Source organism: Bubalus bubalis, chromosome 14 (assembly GCF_019923935.1).
Source record: "Bubalus bubalis isolate 160015118507 breed Murrah chromosome 14, NDDB_SH_1, whole genome shotgun sequence".
In the NCBI taxonomy this organism is placed as follows: Eukaryota; Metazoa; Chordata; class Mammalia; order Artiodactyla; family Bovidae; genus Bubalus; species Bubalus bubalis.
In genome coordinates, this window is record NC_059170.1 from 45,343,413 (window position 1) to 45,361,624 (window position 18,212).

Below are 18,212 nucleotides of genomic sequence, written 5' to 3' on the forward strand. Positions count from 1 at the left end.
TCATAGACACACTTCATGTCAAAGAGAATTCTCTCTCATCATTTGGGAGCTCTTAGCGCAATAGCTTAAAAATGCTTAAATCAAAACAAGATAAATACTGATATTTGACCCTAAAAGTTAGAAGGGTCAGAAAATGAAAATCCAGTATCCAATTAAAATAAATTGAAGTCAAATGTAATATAAACACCTTATCTGTTTTCTAGGGTAACATACTCAGTGCTTACAGAGAGCATACTTAGAAAAAAAAAAGAAAGGAATTCTATGCCCTCTTCACAGCAAACAACAAAGACTCAAATAAAGAAACGGAATGACCATTTCAAAGAAAAATTACGGATGTTCAATGTTCAATATTACCAGGAGAGACCCAAATTCACCTCAATTTTTTCAGCGTAGGACAACGAACTGAAACACAGGGAATACTTCTAAAATAATTATATTCACATACCTGATTTCTCTGGAAACAGAAATTACAGGCCCAAAGTTTTGCTCGATAATCAACCTGACTGTGAGAAAGATAAAATATTATATCCAGGTTCTATTTTCATTTTTAACACAGTACTGAGAGGGGGATTTTTGTAGAAACGAACACCTCTGGCATTAATACGTCTCTGGTCAATAACGTGTTTTAAGCTAGAAAACATTTACGTGTAAACTTCAAGTTCAGTTAATCTCAGAGATGTGTTTTCCTATGAGGGTGCATCAGTGGATGAAGGCACGCAACACCTTCTCAGCAGCTCGAGTTCTGGCTAAGGACACAGAAAGGCTCCTTCAAGCAGCAACAATGAATGGCTACTAAACCGTTTTTTCTCTTTTCTGACTTCCTAGATAATATTTAGAAGTTCGTGAGCTATAAAATTTATTCGTTACTTCCTATGGCCCCATTATCTAAATAGTCTTTATGATTTTCCTAACATCTTTACTTTTCGGATATGTGAAACTACAAAACTTTAGTACTAAAAAGTACATTTCACACAGGAAAAACTCCTCAGATTTGAACCACACTTAGTTCACTTGAAGAAGTTGGGTAGGAATGCTTCTGGGTTGATACACTTCCTAAAACTTGTTGCTTGCCCCCTGCTTTCTACATTTAGAAAATTAATATCAGGGGCTATTATTTTAAAAGAGCAGCAGCATCTTATACATGGGCACATCAAATAAAAGCAAGGAGAATGAAGTAAAAAAAAGTTCCCTTATGTAAAAATTTTATCCTTTAAAGAGAATTTATGACACTCTTCATTTGTTTACAAATTTTTTGAAAGAGTGCTCACATTTACAAGAGCGATCACAGGTCACTATTCCAGGCGCAAAAAAAAGTTACGCTTAACAATAATATCTTTTAAGAGCTCAAATTTCTTCTGCCTGTTACTTCTTCCTGCCGTAGGGATCACCATACCAGGGAGGTGCGACAGAACTGTCTAAAGTATTTGGATTTTTCTGGAAAAAGCTTTCAAGATACCAATAAAATGAATGGTTAAACCAAAAATAAACTGCAAACCAGAAGGGAAAAACAACCAATCCTTTCCCTCCACCTCACCCCGTAAGTTCTAATTCTATTTGGAGTTATCAGGCCGGAGGGATTCCCAAAAGCACTCATTACCTAAGTATCTCACTATTCACTACTCATCTCAGATCTGACATCTTGCCCAAATGAAACACTTTTATGAGAATCACGTAAACATCGGAATTTACTGTAGTTATCCTTTCTACTGGTTTTTAAAAGAGTTCATACCAAAGTGGATTGAGAATGGCTTTGCAAGTTGGCCTGCTGCAGAGCACCGGTTCATACTGTACGGGAGGCAGGTCTGGACGTTCTTTTAAAGGAGTGAGAAGACAAGCCAGGGGAACAACCATTCTTGTAGCCTCGAGTCTGCTGGAAGGCCACACATTCCAACTAAAACGCACGCCATCGCGTTCTTCATTCTGCTGAATGAACTCCAGGTATGTGGCCATTGCTAAAAAAAAAACTACAGATAAACCCTTAATTGTATGTGAAATTCCCAAATGAACTTCAAAAAAAAAGATGATAACCTAACGCAACATTCTTTAAACACTTAAGTGTAGAAGAACTTGTCACTGGAGGATGCCAACGTCTCACTTCTCTCTGACCCTCAAGGGTCAGTTAACTTTACGGCTACCTTTCCTGTTCCTTTCTCAAATCCCCGTTTCTAGCACTTAAAAAAAATATGAGGGGTGGGAGGTTTACAATCACTTGGTTATCTCTAAGCTGCATGCAGTTGAGTAAGAGTCATTTAAATCTCCTCAAACAGCACACTATCACTTCAGCCAAGCAGATTTCAACCCCATGTTCAAGCCCTGTTTCAGAAGCTGGCTATCTTCCTCTCTGACCCCCTTTCCTCCTGATTCTATTTGAGTAAAACATTGTATTAAAATTTACATTCCAAGTGATCTTGGTTTTGTGCCCTTTTCCCTCTTTCCATTATTAACTACAGAGAAAAGACCTAGATACTGATGCTCAAATGCTATTCATGGAGTGAACAGCCCCCAGTTCTTACCCAGAGTACTTCTTGGGATCACCGGAATTAAAGGCCAGCGGACTACCACACTACATACACACCTCACCAGCACCTACCCTCTCACCACAGTCACTTATGCTCATGCCTTGAAAGATTCCAATTTTAACAGCCATCCAGATTAAGTACATTTTCCAAACCCAGATAATGCCAATTCCCCTGAGTGCTCTATACATCCTGTTTACATACTAAAATCTACGCTAACATACAGTTCAGCTATTAGGTAGGATTCAAGGGAACAAAAAGCTCAACAATGGGAAAAAAGGTAAATTAAGGAATCTGTTATATAAGTGGCCTCTAGTGCTCACTTATGCAATGCTAAATAATGACTGTCTCCAATTATTTTAAGATGTACCATACTGTTAATAATTTGGACAAAGAGAACAATGAACAGCTTATAAATGTGAATGAATCGATTACTCTGCTACACACAACATAGACCATAGAAATTCCAAATGTCTGTTCAAATTAACCCCCTGAGGCATATGTTATTTCTTGCAAAAGTGGGAAACTAAGGCACTATATACACAGAAACACTTCCACAGCTTCCTGGGCAGCAAAAGGTAATTTAGGTGGGAATGAAAGCACTCTCAGCAAGCACCTCAGCAGCCTTCATTAAGTGACCGTTTTCCTTCTCAAAACATTTCATTACTAATAGGTACTATATTTCCATCCTATGTCCCCAAGCGCCTACATATTAAAACCTGCACTGTCCATTTGCCACTGCCTGTCTTCCCCTCACTCTTTCAACAGCATGGAATCTTAACTCTGGGCTCACAGCCAACAAGGAACTTCACCAGGTCAATAAATCCTCTGAAACTGCATGCAAAACTGTGTGCATGAGCCAACAGTGCATTTTTCTAGAGTCGAGTCGACCACTAACATGGTATTTTCAAAGGGGAAAAGTTTCAGAATGGGTTAATAGCTGAATGGATGAACTTTGAACAAGTAAAACTCTAAAGATCCTGTATATGTATGTTAAATAAAAAAAAAAATCTGTACCATTCATTCCACCTTAAGGGCATGACTTTTAAGGACGCAGTTAAGGCTAAGCAAGGAGTCCGAAGACCTGGGTTCTTAGCTCCGACTCCGTTACAAAACGTAAATCATTTAACTTAATTCTAGAGTTCCTCAACTTTAAAATGGACGTTGGATCCTTCCGGGCCCCCCTCCCCCGAGTCCGAGGGATTCTGTGCCAAAAGCAGGCCCGCCGCCCCAGCTGGCGGGGACCGCGCCACTCTCAACAAACCCTTGGGACACCGATCCCCTCAGTTCCTCCGCCTGCTCGGAAAAGGCCTCGCCCCAGGAGGAACCCACCCGCCCTTAGCAGAGACTCATGTCCCAGCTCTCCGCCTCTCATCACCTGTACTGCCCGCTCACCTGGCCCGGGGAGCTCACCTGGCCGCAGCCTTCCGCAACCACAGCTGCTAAAAGCCGGACTCCGGCTCCCACCACCAAGTCCACCTCAGCTCTAAGCCGATTGGTCAGCACTCTTGTGCGTCACTCCACGGCGCCGTCCGCTAGCCAATCAAACACGGCCCGGGGGCGGGAGAGAGGAAGGAAGACACTCAGACAAGCTGCGCCGCCATATTGAAACAGGACAAAATAGACACGCTTCATGCCTCAAAATCACAATTCCTCAGAATACACGTTTTTCCACGTTCACCTCTAAACCCTTCTGCCGCACGGAACACAGGCGCATACATAACTGTTTTCTAGGCGCAACCAGGGCGCCTCAGGAGCTCGCCGCCGTCCAATAAGACGTCCGCTCCCTTCAGTGGGAAGTCCCCCTCATCACCCTAGTTACCGGGAAGCGAGAACGATGACGTCCGGTAGCGGAAGAGGGCGGGGCTTCTCGCAGAGGAAACCAGGTTGGACGGAAGGAGGTCTCGGCACGCATAAGGGGGCGGAGCTAAGGGAGCGTGGGGTGCGTGAGCGCAGGAGTCCGGTCGGTCTGTTCTTTGTCCTGTATGTGTTCTGTCTTGGTTTGTGCAGGTGCATTGAGGCTCTTTGCGGGGCCTGGCATTAGTAAACAGTTCTTCTCTATCCCTGTCATCCTTCCACGAGAAGGTGAATAATTGGGAGCTGTCGTAGTCAAACATTTTAAGAGATTAACGAAACTCCTAACGGTTAGGATGCAACTTTCTAAAACCACCACTACCGTTTTACTCCCTCTAAGCGGCAAAACGGAGCGCGTTTGTTAATCTAATTCAGAGATACCGCCTCTGTATAGCATATAAGAATAAGCAAAATTATATAAATGTAAAACTATTCTTAGATCATAGCAAGGCGTCCAAGAGTTAATTAGCTCAAGTTAGTTCAGTTCGGTTCAGTCGCTCAGTCGTGTCCGACTCTTTGCGACCCCATCGACTGCAGCACACCAGGCCTCCTGTCCATCACGAACTCCCAGAGGTTACCCAAACTAATGTCCATTGAGTCAGTGATGCCATCCAACCATCTCATCCCCTGTCGTCCCCTTCTCCCGCCTTCAATCTTTCCCAGCATCAGGGTCTTTTCAAATGAGTCAGTTCTTCGTATCAGGTGGCCAAAGTATTGAAGTTTCAGCTTCAACATAGTCCTTCCAATGAACACCCAGGACTGATCTCCTTTAGGATGGACTGATTAGATCTGCTTGCAGTCCAAGAGACTGTCAAGAGTCTTCTCCAACACCAAGTTAATATTAGTACAAAGTTTTAAATGACCAACAGATCATAGAAATAAGTTTCAAGTTGATGTACTCTGAAGTTACTGTTAATATGAAAATTTTTCAGGAATCCCCTCACCGTCTAATGGTTAGGACTCCCATGATCTCATTGCAGAGGGCCTAGATTCAGTCGCTGGTTGGGGAACTTAGCTCCCACAAGATACGCAAATTCTATTCCCCTACGTAAGCCAATGAGAACAAAGCTCCTTTAAGAGATGTAGTAATCTAATTTATTAGAGCTCTCTAAAGTTACTTGCAGAAAAAAAAAAAAAAAGTTGAATAATGGTTCAGTTTTATTGAACAAATTTACAATTTTCATGTTTCTAAACCATTATGTAAGAGTAATGTTAGGGTTTTTTTAAGTAATTAAACTGGTGTAACTTTAGGACGTTCAAATCAATTATTCTCTGAGTAAGGAGACACGATTAAGGTAATACACATTTGTGTTATATTTCACAGTGCAAAAATTTTACCATGTCCAAGCTCATGCTGCTTGCCCACACAACAGGCTAATAAATCGGGAGACCACCTGTTGGGGCAAAGAATAGCAACTTTAATCTAAGAGCCAGCAGACCAAGAAGACTGGTTCCCACCAGGTTGAGGAGGGGATGTGTTGATCTTTCCTGCACCCATTCACAGGTGGGTCTGGTCAGGATGTTTCCTGTGAACTAAAGAAAGGTATTTTAGCTTAACACGCAGCCATGGGAGGCAGAGTTCCTAAACTGGATCATTATGGACACTTTAAGTTTATAGACAACTTCCCTTTAGTGATTAATTTGAAGCAAAAGCAGTAGAATACAAAGTTTAAAGTAAAAGAAACAAATCCAGTATTGAGTCAGGTTTATTCTTCTCTTTTACAGAAAGACATAGCTGGGTTTTTTTTTTAACCAAACATTGGAAGACTATCATTTGCCAAAAATTTTCTTGAGTTATTTGAACCTGGATTGCTAGTACTAGAAATTTCTGTAAGAAGAATTTTTTTCAATCTATCATATTTAAAGTATTAGAAATTTATTTATTTTAGGAATTTCCTTACTTTATGAATAGTGAATTTTAGGAATAGTTGATTTATGTGACTGTGTAGTTATCTTGATAAATGTGGGAAGGAAGAAAATTTCCTCTGTTCTTCTAGGTTCTTCTCGCTGGCTGAAAAATTAAATCAACATTAGACATTAGCAGGAGAAAATGAAACAAAATTTTAATAACATATACACAGGGGAAAGACCAGGTTAACTAAATAACTAATCAAAATGTTTGAAACCCTCACCTTAGAAACCATCCTCAGTTCAGTTCAGTTCAGTCACTCAGTCATGTCTGACTCTTTGCGACCCCATGAACTGCAGCACGCCAGGTCTCCCTGTCCATCACCAACTCCCAGAGTCCACCTAAACCCATGTCCATTGAGTCGCTGATGCCATCCAACCATCTCATCCTCTGTCGTCCCCTTCTCCTGCCCTCAATCTTTCCCAGCATCAGGGTCTTTGCCAATGAGTCAGCTCTTCGCATCAGGTGGCCAAAGTATTGGAGTTTCAGCTTCAGCATCAGTCCTTCCAATGAACACCCAGAACTGATCTCCTTTAGGATGGACTGGTTGGATCTCCTTGCAGTCCAAGGGACTCTCAAGAGTCTTCTCCAACACCACAGTTCAAAAGCATCAATTCTTTGGCGCTCAGCTTTCTTTACAATCCAACTCTCACATCCATACATGACTACTGGAAAAACCATAATCTTGACTAAACGGACCTTTGTTGACAGAGTAATGTCTCTGCTTTTTAATATGCTATCTAGGTTGGTCATAACTTTCCTTGCAAGGAGTAAGCGTCTTGTAATTTCCTGGCTGAAGTCACCATCTTCAGTGATTTTGGAGCCTAGAAAAATAAAGTCAGCCACTGTTTCCACTGTCTCCCCATCTATTTGCCATGAAGTGATGGGACCAGATGCCGTGATCTTAGTTTTCTGAATGTTGAGCTTTAAATCAACTTTTCCACTCTCCACCTTCACTTTCATCAAGAGGCTCTTTAGTTCTTCCTCACTTTCTGCCATAAGGGTGGTGTCATCTGCATATCTGAGGTTATTGATATTTCTGGCAATCTTGATTCCAGCTTGTGCTTCCTCCAGCCCAGCGTTTCTCATGATGTACTCTGCATATAAGTTAAATAAGCAGGGTGATAATATACATCCTTGATGTACTCCTTTTCCTGTTTGGAACCAGTCTGTTGTTCCATGTCCAGTTCTAACTGTTGCTTCCTGACCTGCATACAGGTTTCTCAGGAGGCAGGTCAGGTGGTCTGGTATTCCCACCTCTTTCAGAATTTTCCACAGTTTATTGTGATCCACACAGTCAAAGGCTTTACACAGTCAATAAAGCAGAAATAGATGTTTTTCTGGAACTCTCAACTAAAGACTAAAGAGGATATTGAGGGTGTGGAGTGAGTTATCAGACATCACACAGTAAATAAGGGCAATGTGGTTGGGCAGATTAAACTCACTGCCTTCTTCATTCATAACTTTCTAGAGATGTGGTCATCCTCTTCCTAGTACAAGGAGAGAGACAGCCTACAAATGGAGATCCTTCTTACAAATATAAATGTTTCTTACAAAAGGATAATTCCTACTGGCTAAGAGTTTTTTCCCAAGTCTGCTGTTTCTTAGAAAATAACCAGCTTAAAATAATTAATACACCAAGAGACATATTTGGGGGACGCAAATTCTATTCCCCTATGTAAGCCAATGAGAACAGAGCTCCCTGAAGAAATGTAGTAGGCTAATTTGTCTCTAAGATATTAAGAAGAGGTGGCAAGAATACACAGAAGAACTGTACAAAAAAGATCTTCATGACCCAGATAATCACGATGGTGTGATCACTGACCTAGAGCCAGACATCCTGGAATGTGAAGTCAAGTGGGCCTTAAGAAAGCTTCACTACGAACAAAGGTAGTGGAGGTGATGGAATTCCAGTTGAGCTATTTCAAATCCTGAAAGATGATGCTATGAAAGTGCTGTACTCAATATGCCAGCAAATTTGGAAAACTCAGCAGTGGCCACAGGACTGGAAAAGGGCAGTTTTCATTCCAATCCCAAAGAAAGGCAATGGCAAAGAATGCTCAAACTACCGCACAGTTGCACTCATCTTACACGCTAGTAAAGTAATGCTCAAAATTCTCCAAGCCAGGCTTCAGCAATACATGAACCGTGAACTTCCAGATGTTCAAGCTAGTTTTAGAAAAGGCAGAGGAACCAGAGCAAATTGCCAACATCTGCTGGATCATCGAAAAAGCAAGAGAGTTCCAGAAAAACATCTATTTCTGCTTTATTGACTATGCCAAAGCCTTTGACTGTGTGGATCACAATAAACTGTGGACAATTCTGAAAGAGGTGGGAATACCAGACCACCTGACCTGCCTCCTGAGAAACCTGTATGCAGGTCAGGAAGCAACAGTTAGAACTGGACATGGAACAACAGACTGGTTCCAAATAGGAAAAGGAGTATGTCAAGGATGTATGTATATTGTCACCCTGCTTATTTAACTTATATGCAGAGTACATCATGAGAAATGCTGGGCTGGAAGAAGCACAAGCTGGAATCAAGATTGCCAGGAGAAATATCAATAACCTCAGATATGCAGATGACACCACCCTTATGGCAGAAAGTGAAGAGGAACTAAAAGCCTCTTGATGAAAGTGAAAGTGGAGAGTGGAAAAGTTGGCTTAAAGCTCAACATTCAGAAAACAAAGATCATGGCATCTGGTCCCATCACTTCACGGGAAATAGATGGGGAAACAGTGGAAACAGTGACAGACTTTATTTTTCTGGGCTCCAAAATCACTGCAGATGGTGACTGCAGCCATGAAATTATAAGATGCTTACTCCTTGGAAGGAAAGTTATGACCAACCTCAATAGCATATTGAAAAACAGAGACATTACTTTGCCAACAAAGGTCTGTCTAGTCAAGGCTATGGTTTTTCCTGTGGTCATGTATGGATGTGAGAGTCGGACTGTGAAGAAAGCTGAGCGCTGAAGAACTGATGCTCTTGAACTGTGGTGTTGGAGAAGACTCTTGCGAGTCCCTTGGAATGCAAGGAGATCCAACCAGTCCATTCTGAAGGAGATCAGCCCTGGGATTTCTTTGGAAGGAATGATGCTAAAGCTGAAACTCCAGTACTTTGGCCACCTCATGGGAAGAGTTGACTCATTGGAAAAGACTGATGCTGGGAGGGATTGGGGGCAGGAGGAGAGGGGGACGACAGAGGATGAGATGGCTGGATGGCATCACTGACTCGATGGACGTGAATCTGAGTGAAATCCGGGAGTTGGTGATGGACAGGGAGGCCTGGCGTGCTGCGATTCATGGGGTCGCAAAGAGTCGGATACGACTGAACGACTGAACTGAACTGAACTGAACTTTTCTCTAAGTTAGTAAACCATTTCACTCACAACAAAAGGTGAAGACCTTTCTTTTCCAAAATATGTATTTATTTCTTTCATTTTTGGTTCCACTGGGTCTTCATGCTGTGCCTGGGCTTTCTCTAGTTGCAATCAATGTGGGTTATTCTCTAGCTGTTGGGCACAGGCTTCTCAGTTGCAGTGGGTTCTCTTGTTGCAGAGCACAGGCTCTAGGTGCATGGGCTTCAGTAGTTGGGGCTGGCAGACTCTAGAGCACAGGCTCAGTAGTTGTGGTGCACTGGCTCATTTCTCCGTGCCACATGGAATCTTCTTGAGCCAGGGATTGAGCCCATGTCCCATGCATTGGCAGGTGGGCTCTTACCCACTGAAACACCAGGGATGTCCCAAGACCTTTCTTGGTTACAACCATGAAGACATAGATATAAACAGAATATAAAACAAAGAACGTTGTCTGCTATCCATTTCTACAGGGATCAGTCATGAGCCACTAGAGCCTCTGACCTACCATACACCCTGAGAAGAATTCAATACAAAACCCAGGATGAAACAATAAATGTTTTGGATATACAGGCCCATAGACAGGCTAGTGAACACAAGTTAATATGCTTGATACACAGTTAGGCCAAACAATATTGAAACATCAGGGCCTGGAGTAGAGAAAGGTTTATTGAAGGCCTGATTCAAGGTAATGAGTGGCTCATGCCCCCCCTCAAAACACAGAACTCCCCAAAGGGTTTCAGCAAAGAATTTTTTTTTTAATAACTAGGCTTTGAGTCCTAATTCTTTTTTTTTTTTTCCCCATTCCCCTGCTGCTATTGACTATTACTGGCTGATACTGACTATTCTACTAAGAACCATTTTGAAATCAGGAATCTGCAACTAATAAAGCGGGTTGTGTTCTGCTTTTAGGAAACGAAAACACATTTTCTATAGAAATATTATTAATTTTAGGTAAGAGATAACACATTCTCGGAATACCACACTCAGTTCCAAATAAGAGGGGGTGGGGGGATGAGAACACTAGTGGTTTACATCTGCTGGAACCCCTCAAGATTTGCCCGTGCTTCCAGTGGAGCAGGTGGACCAGCAGCTCGCAGGAATACGCGCTTGCCACCCCGGAACTACAATTCCCAGAATGCCACGGGGCAGGCTACCCGGTTGATCAGGCCCCGGAGCACCATAGGTCTGCTGCACACATGGCGGCTCCCTGCAAGGCAGTCATCATTCCGGGGAATGGGGTCGAGGATGTGGCCACCCACGGGTGGTACGGCTGGGTGAAGAGGGAGCTGGAGCAGGTAGGAGCCGCGCCGACCTGCGCTGGGAGGGTCGGCCTGGCGTCGCAGGGCGCCCCGCTCCGACCCCTGTGTGCAAAGCCCTGCCGCCCTGTCTTAAGACTGCAAGGAGGGCTGGAAATTGGGCTGGTGAAGCAGGCTGAAGGGCTTCTCTAAGGCTAGAGTCCTAGCTTCACCTCTAGAAACTAGAGAACGCCCACTCCCCGTATCTCCTGCAGGTTCAGATAATTTACCTGTCTCCTCTGCTCTCTGCTTCAGACTTTTAAATATTTTAATTCATAATGTTGATATATACAAAGGATGTACGTAACACGTGTGTTCATCCTGAAGCACGATGTAATCAATACCTGAGAGTCCTGTCACCAAGCCGAAATCTAGAACCTTCCCAATACCTTCAGAGCCACCTGTATGTCCCTCCATCCCATTTCCCTGCCCTCTGAGCCAGTGAACCAGTGAAGTTGTTCAGTCGTGTCCAACTCTTTGCGATCCCATGGACTTCAGTCCACCAGGCTCCTCCATCCATGGATATTGCAGGCAAGCGTACTGGAGTGGGTTGCTATTTCCTTCTCCAGGGGATCTTCCCCAGCCAGGGATAGAACCCAGGTCTCTGACATTGTAGGCTGACGCTTTACCTTCTGGGCCACCAGGGAAGCCTGTCTGTTTTTAAATTCACTCCACTCTGAAAAAAATGTGCTTTTCAACGTCCATATGTATGCTTTAAACAATACCTTGGTAAATTTGGCTTCTTTGTGAGTTTTATAACAATGGCATCTGTGTTGTCTTCTGCAGATTGAATTTTTTTTAAACCCTGTTCCGTAATTAGGCAATGACTGTTTCCTGAGTTGCCCACTCACTCCAGTGTTCTTGCCTGAAGAATTCCAGGGACGGGGTAGCCTGGTGGGGTGCCGTCTATGGGGTCGCACAGAGTCGGACATGACTGAAGCAACTTAGCAGCAGCAACAGAGCAGGTCTACAATAAAATCTCAGGCTTAGGGCCGAGAGCCACGATGGAGCTAGAAAAGCTGTCCGGGAGGATGGGATCTCCCACTCTCTGTACCAGCTTTGCGTGCCACATCTTACCTATTCCCTGGAGCATAGTCGGATTGGCTCCAGGTGAGTTTGTCTGGAGCCCTCTGTCTACATATACACCGGTGGTGATAAATGGAGATTTGTAGATGCACATATAGAGATCTGCAGAGCTGGCTGGATAGAGAACTACTGACAGGTGGCAGTTCATGAGGAGGGACTGTTTGTTCATATTTAATCCTATACCATTTAACCCACTTCATTTCATAATAGAAGCAAATACTTATTGAATTGATAAAGCTCATATCAGGTATCTCATTTCTTATTAGCCATTACTAGTTGTAATTAAGTGCCTTATAATAGTTTTTTCTTCCCCCCTCATATTGTAGATACCTGGTTTCCAGTGTTCGTCTAAAAACATGCCTGACCCAAGTAAGTTTTTTAAATGTATCTTTAAAAAAAGCCTACTCTTGTTGGGTTTCAATCTTGCCATTTTCTGGTAGAGAAGCCGAAGGGAATACATACCTCAGGATGAATGATGGCAAGTATTTGTGGGGAGGAGGCTACAAACCAAAAGACGTGATAGAAAGTTCTAGGAGGAGCAAGAAGAGCACCCAGGGTTGGTAAAACTTAATTTTCAACTTTGTAAGCAACTTGATTTTCCCTTCTATAAGTCAAATATTTTCAGGCAGAATTCATGGGTTTTTCATTTCAGGCAGAGATGTGACAAAAGTTATAGCATCTCTATGAGATCCTAATAATAGAAAATGTAACTTTGCCACTTTTGTTCTGAGCATGTCTGTGACTTGTCTCAGGAATTTCCTTCTTGGAAAGAAAGAGTATTTGTGGACGTCAACTTGAGAGACAATGTTTTCAATAGGATTTCTGTTTTTCAATTGGAAAGTTTACATTAAAACTTCAGAGTTGTATTTTTTCTTTAGTATTTCGTTACAAGAACATGGTAAAAAAATAAAAAAAATTATTTACCCAAACTACAGATATGAGTCTTTCCAACAGCAACACAGAAAACTTTGGCTCCATGAAAAAAGCCCCATCCCCTGTTGGGATCCTGTAGTTTACTGAGCAATCCTGTGTTAGAAGGGTGGGCAGGACTAAACTAAGACTGCCCCTGTTGAGTGACAGACTCTTCCTTTCCCCTGAACTGCAGTCACAGCCCGAGAGAGCATCTGGCTGCCCTTCATGAAGACGGAGCTGCACTGTGACGAGGAGACCATCATCATTGGCCACAGCTCTGGGGCCATCGCAGCCATGAGGTTTGGTCCCTGTTGAATGTCACCCCTTCCCCCACCCCTGCCATGGGCTGCAGCCGTGCTTGCCTGGGAAATAGCTGGTGCATGTCCTAAGTTTCCACTGCAGAGGAAACAGTGCCGCCCTCAGAAGTAGTAATATGATCTGTCCTAATTTCTTCCTGGCTTGGTTAGTGGATTAAAGAAATTTAATCCACTCAGACACGGATACAGTGATCCTTTTAAAACAAGAGTGCCTCCAAACCCCAGCAGCTCCTGACCCCCCCAGAAGAATACCTTGGCCTTGAACACCACCACCACCCATGTCATCTCTGCCATCGCCCCATAGTTGCCCCCTGCCTGGCTTATAGACCTCACCGCAGTCCTTGAACACTCTGAGCACACACCTTCCTCAGGCCCGTGCTGGCCATCGTCCTACCTGGACTTAGTCCTGAGACAACCTGCGTGGCCTTCTCCTCTCTTAAGTCTCTGCTCCACGTCACCTTCCAGTGAGGCCTTCTGGAATCACTCCCTGTGAAACAGCAACCTCACCTCACCTCACTGAATCTTACCCCCTGTATATCTGTGATGCCCCTTATTATCTATAGCACTTTTTATCATCTGACATCCTATTCATTTCTTGTCTGTCTCCTGCCACTCAAATGTAAACTCCATTAGGTGGGACTTTGTTATTCTGACACCGAAACCCCAGTGCCTGGAGGAGTATCTGGCATATGGTAGGTGCTCAGTAAATCCCTGTGGAAAGGTGGAGGCTGTCAACCACGCCCACCCCCAGTCCTCGGGGTTCACGGGCACATTCCTGCTGCCCTATTAGAACGTCACCCTGCAGGCTTCTAAGGCCTAGAGTAAGGACAGAGCTGGCTGAATAGCCTGTTACGGTTGGGTTTCCTCATTTGTGAGGCTGGATGACAAAGGATTATTGTTTTGTGTGGCCTCTTGTCCTATTCAGTCTCTCAGGATGTCACATGAATTGTTTGTCAGAGAAATCTTGCCAGGTTCCATAACCTGTAAGCCACACCTGTTGAAGCTACGAGAATGCTTTCTGATGTGGATCTGCAGAATTGTGGTAGTCGTAGTGTTCACAAGCTGCAAGGGGTTGTCTGGAAAATGAAGAAATCACTTTACGCCAAAATCTGTACCAACTCAAGGCCAGATCAATTTTTCTCAGGCCACTGCTAATAACCATGTGCCTTCTTTAAAGGCAGGAGCCCCTTCCTGACCCCAGTCTCTGCTCAGTGAGGGAACTACCTACACCATCAGCTGAGCGTCTGCTTGCTGGGCACTGTTTGAGGGAACAGGGCCAGAAACAGCAAGAAGGCCCAGACCTGCTGGGGCGGGGAACAGATGTGACACAATGCAAACGAGTAACAGCACAGAGTAGAGCATCGTGTGACAGGCAAGGTTCTGCAGTAGGACATAGACCACCCGCACCTGTCACCTGGGCTGGGGAGGTGTCATGCCTTAGAGTGCTGATTCCTGGGCCTTGCTCTCAGTCCTCTGAACGGATGCTCTGGGGCCGAGCCAGGGAAACTGCGTGTTAACCAAAAGGTAAAGCCAGTGCAGGCTGAAGGTGGCTGCACCCACACATCGAGATGAATGATTACCCTTGTTATGCTTAGTCCAGGCGAGGCCTGCACTACTTTGAGAACTGAGTAGAAGCTCAGGTAGCCCAGGTAAGGCAATTGCCTGCTGGGCTCCTAGTTCTTCTGCAGTTTGCTTGCTCTTTTTCATACCAAGCTCAGCAGCCTGCACCACGTGCTTTCTGTAAGCTGAGTCAAGTGACTTTGGGTGGCTTACTGCCTTTCTGGGAATTACATTTAACACTAGACATAAGCTACGTCATTCCTGTCTCTCCAGGTACGCCGAGACCCACCGGGTGTATGCTCTCGTGTTAGTGGCTGCGTACACATCTGACCTGGGGGATGCGAACGAGCGTGCAAGCGGTAAGTCTGAAGGCAGAGACCCCGGGGAGAGCCCCTCCTGTAGTCAAGGGCCTCCATGATAAAACAGCACTGTCTTCGGACAGGCTAACAAGACGTTTAATCGCACATGAGAAATACTCACCACCCATCTAGATATAAGGTAGGCACTTAGAGCAGTGGACCAGCTTGTAATCCACAATCTAGAACTGAGCCCCTGAACCACACCTTCCCTCTTCACCAGTAGCCACAGTATCAAGCCCTACAGATCGGCAAACTCACAGTGGGGTTCGGATTCTTCATGTCCCTGCTGTGGTCTTCACTAGAGCAGCTAGAGTGGAAAAGGTCCACGGCACTGAGATGCTCGGTGTTTTTCTCACAGGCTACTTCAGCCGGCCCTGGCAGTGGGAGAAGATCAAAGCCAACTGCCCTCACATTGTGCAGTTTGGCTCCACTGATGACCCTTTCCTTCCTTGGAAGGAACAACAAGAAGTGGCCGACAGGCTGGAAGCCAAATTGTACAAATTCACTGACCGCGGCCACTTCCAGAACACGGAGTTTCATGAACTGGTTAGTGCAGTCGGGTCCATGCTGAAAGTACCAGCGTAGACAGGATGGCTCCTGCTGTCTGCGTACCAACATGGGAGGAGGGCAACTATCAGATTATTAATAGTCGACAATCTCTATTATCACGTGAATACTGACACATAAAACAGATCCAATTAAGGCCCCAAATGCCTAAAAAAACACGTTTCAATTTTCAAACAGCATTTTTGTTCTCAACAGAATCTACATCTCCTCAAATTGCTGTGACCTAAAATATTCTTTTCCCCACTTGGAAAGGGACAGGGGACAGCTTAACCACCCTTACCTGTCCAAAGTGAGTAAGACAGAAACAAAACCTAGGTTTCCTGACCCCCTAGTTCGGATTAAAACAGGTTTCATGTTACGATGAAGGAGCTGCCCTGCTCTCTGACATAAAACTTTTGTTTTCGGGGAAAGAAAACATGACTGAAGGCCCAGTATTGGTGAAGAGCTCTGAACACTCTTCAGTTGGGAGCTGACCCCAGACGTTAACCCAGACCAAGTCCTTCCCCTTTGACACCTGACCCCTCACCCTCAAACACACCGAGAGTGACACATAAGGAGGTGGAGGCAGGGGTGTGCAGGGGCAGGTGGTGAACATGAGAAGAGCCGACTGGATCGGCGAGGATCGGGCCAGACCGCTGAGGGCAACCGGGCAATGAACAGGGAGAACTCCTGGGCCCTGTTGCCATGTGGGAATTTTTGCCAAGATATTGCCAATCTTTCTGATTTTTCAATAAAAACAAATTTGTACAGTGGGTTTTAAATTTAGGGACTATTGTGTCAGTACTCTTGCTTGGAAAATCCCATGGACGGAGGAGCCTGTTAAGCTGCAATCCATGGGGTCGCTAAGAGTTGGACACGACTGAGCGACTTCACTTTCACTTTTCACTTTCATGCATTGGAGAAGGAAATGGCAGCCCACTCCAGTGTTCTCACCTGGAGAATCCCAGGGATGGGGGAGCCTGGTGGGCTGCCGTCTATGGAGTCGCAGAGTCGGACACGACTGAAGTGACTTAGCATATATATATATATATATATATATATATATATAAAATCCGTATGTACATGAATTATGTTCAGTCCACAGACATACAGGTTATGTTAGTTGGCAACTACAGTGCAAATAAATTTACAAACACTGCAAGACACAAAGTTCAGGCCATCCCTGTGTGACCTCTGCCTTAGGTATTCCCTTAGCCAGGTGCTGTAAATGGCTCTCTGTAAAGCCTGAGAAAAGCCTGAGAAACAGACATCATGTCAAAGGACAAAGTCATGGGAACAATTTGGATTCTGTTACAGTCTTAAATATTTTAAAAAATGATCTTTCCACGCCTCAAGTTTTGTTCTGTAAAGTGCTCCACCTTTCAGTTTCCATGGGCCTTGAGATCTCTTTTAGCATCTTTCCATGATTTTTCTTCTAATCACACTCCCTCAAAAAACCCTTTCTCATTTTCCAATGTTTTTTGGCTATGATGATCCCTAAATATTGCCTCAAACACTTTCCAGTAAATTCACACCTGACACTTGCTTCAGTAATGTGAATTCCCACCATTTACACCTCATGAAGATTCAAAGCTATCATTTGAAGCTGAAGAGTCTTGATTTCTAAATGTGCTTTTAGAAAGTCAGGAGACAGTCTCTAAGCTTTCAGCAGTAACTACCTTAGGGGGCTGGGAATCTTGGTAGGTATGGTGTGGTGGGCATCTCTTTACTTTCTACAGCTGGGGATGTTCTGAGTTTGCTGTGCTGAATGTGTCTTTTATAACTAAAAATAAATCTGATGAGTTAGTGAAAAGCAAAGTAGATAAATCAGTTGAATAATTTTCTTAAGAGAGGTTGTGTAGCACTGATATGACCAAGCCTGTAATCAAAAGTTTGATTCTGTTTGAATTATTTGGCAGTAGTAATTGTTCTATGTATGTTCTTTCTTGTTTTCTGCAGTCCTTTCTTAAAAGTAAAAACTTATACAAATAACAGTCCATAATACTTTGTTGTACTCTTTCTCTGTAGAAAAAAACAAATACATAAAATTGAAAAATAATTAACTTCGCTATTCTTCATTCCTATAAAAGTAACTTGAGTTTGGAGCCATATGGCAATCCAGTTGTGCCACTCAGCATGGCAGCCAGTAGCCTCGGGGAGCCAGCAAGACAACGTGCAGTTCTTCATTCACGGAAGCCACAGTGCAGGTGCTCTGCCATCATGGGTGACTAGTGGCTGCCTTGCTGGACAAAGATACAGAGCATCTCCATCCTGAGAGAAGGTTCTCCTGGACAGCGCTGTGCTAGAGCACATGATACATTCTTCCCTCACCCACCAACACAGTCGAAGTGACTCCATTGAGTTACTTTTGATTGGTTTGCTTAGTTGATCACGATAAAAATTACCGCCCTATAAAACTTACTCATCACCAAACTGAGATCAGAGAAGTTACATGACAGAATCCCACATGAACTATTCATGAAAACTATCAGATCG

At 43.9% G+C, this 18,212-nt stretch overlaps 2 protein-coding genes across 5 annotated transcripts in view; one reads left to right on the forward strand and one right to left on the reverse strand.

The window, feature by feature from the left end:
- The window catches only part of SEC23B (SEC23 homolog B, COPII coat complex component), a 33,849-nt gene extending 29,500 nt beyond the window's left edge, over positions 1-4,349 (reverse strand). The window contains exons 1-3 of one of the 4 annotated variants that reach the window (XM_006077245.4): positions 3,930-4,349; positions 1,730-1,952; positions 446-503 (exon numbers count right to left, since the gene is read on the reverse strand). In XM_006077245.4, the coding sequence (XP_006077307.1) occupies positions 446-503; positions 1,730-1,950 (279 nt within the window). In that variant the 5' untranslated portion in view covers positions 1,951-1,952; positions 3,930-4,349. Of the gene's footprint in view, positions 1-445; positions 504-1,729; positions 1,965-3,911 lie in introns of all 4 variants that reach the window. The other 3 variants (XM_006077244.4, XM_006077247.4, XM_006077246.4) reach the window with 3 other exon arrangements.
- Positions 4,350-10,779: 6,430 nt separating this feature from the next.
- On the forward strand, positions 10,780-16,498 carry RBBP9 (RB binding protein 9, serine hydrolase). The gene is made up of 5 exons (XM_006077248.4): positions 10,780-10,936; positions 12,349-12,391; positions 13,128-13,233; positions 15,085-15,170; positions 15,529-16,498. The coding sequence occupies exons 1-5, from the start codon at positions 10,838-10,840 to the stop codon at positions 15,753-15,755; spliced, it is 561 nt and encodes a 186-aa protein (XP_006077310.3). The 5' UTR covers positions 10,780-10,837; the 3' UTR covers positions 15,756-16,498.
- The last annotated feature ends 1,714 nt before the right edge of the window (positions 16,499-18,212 follow it).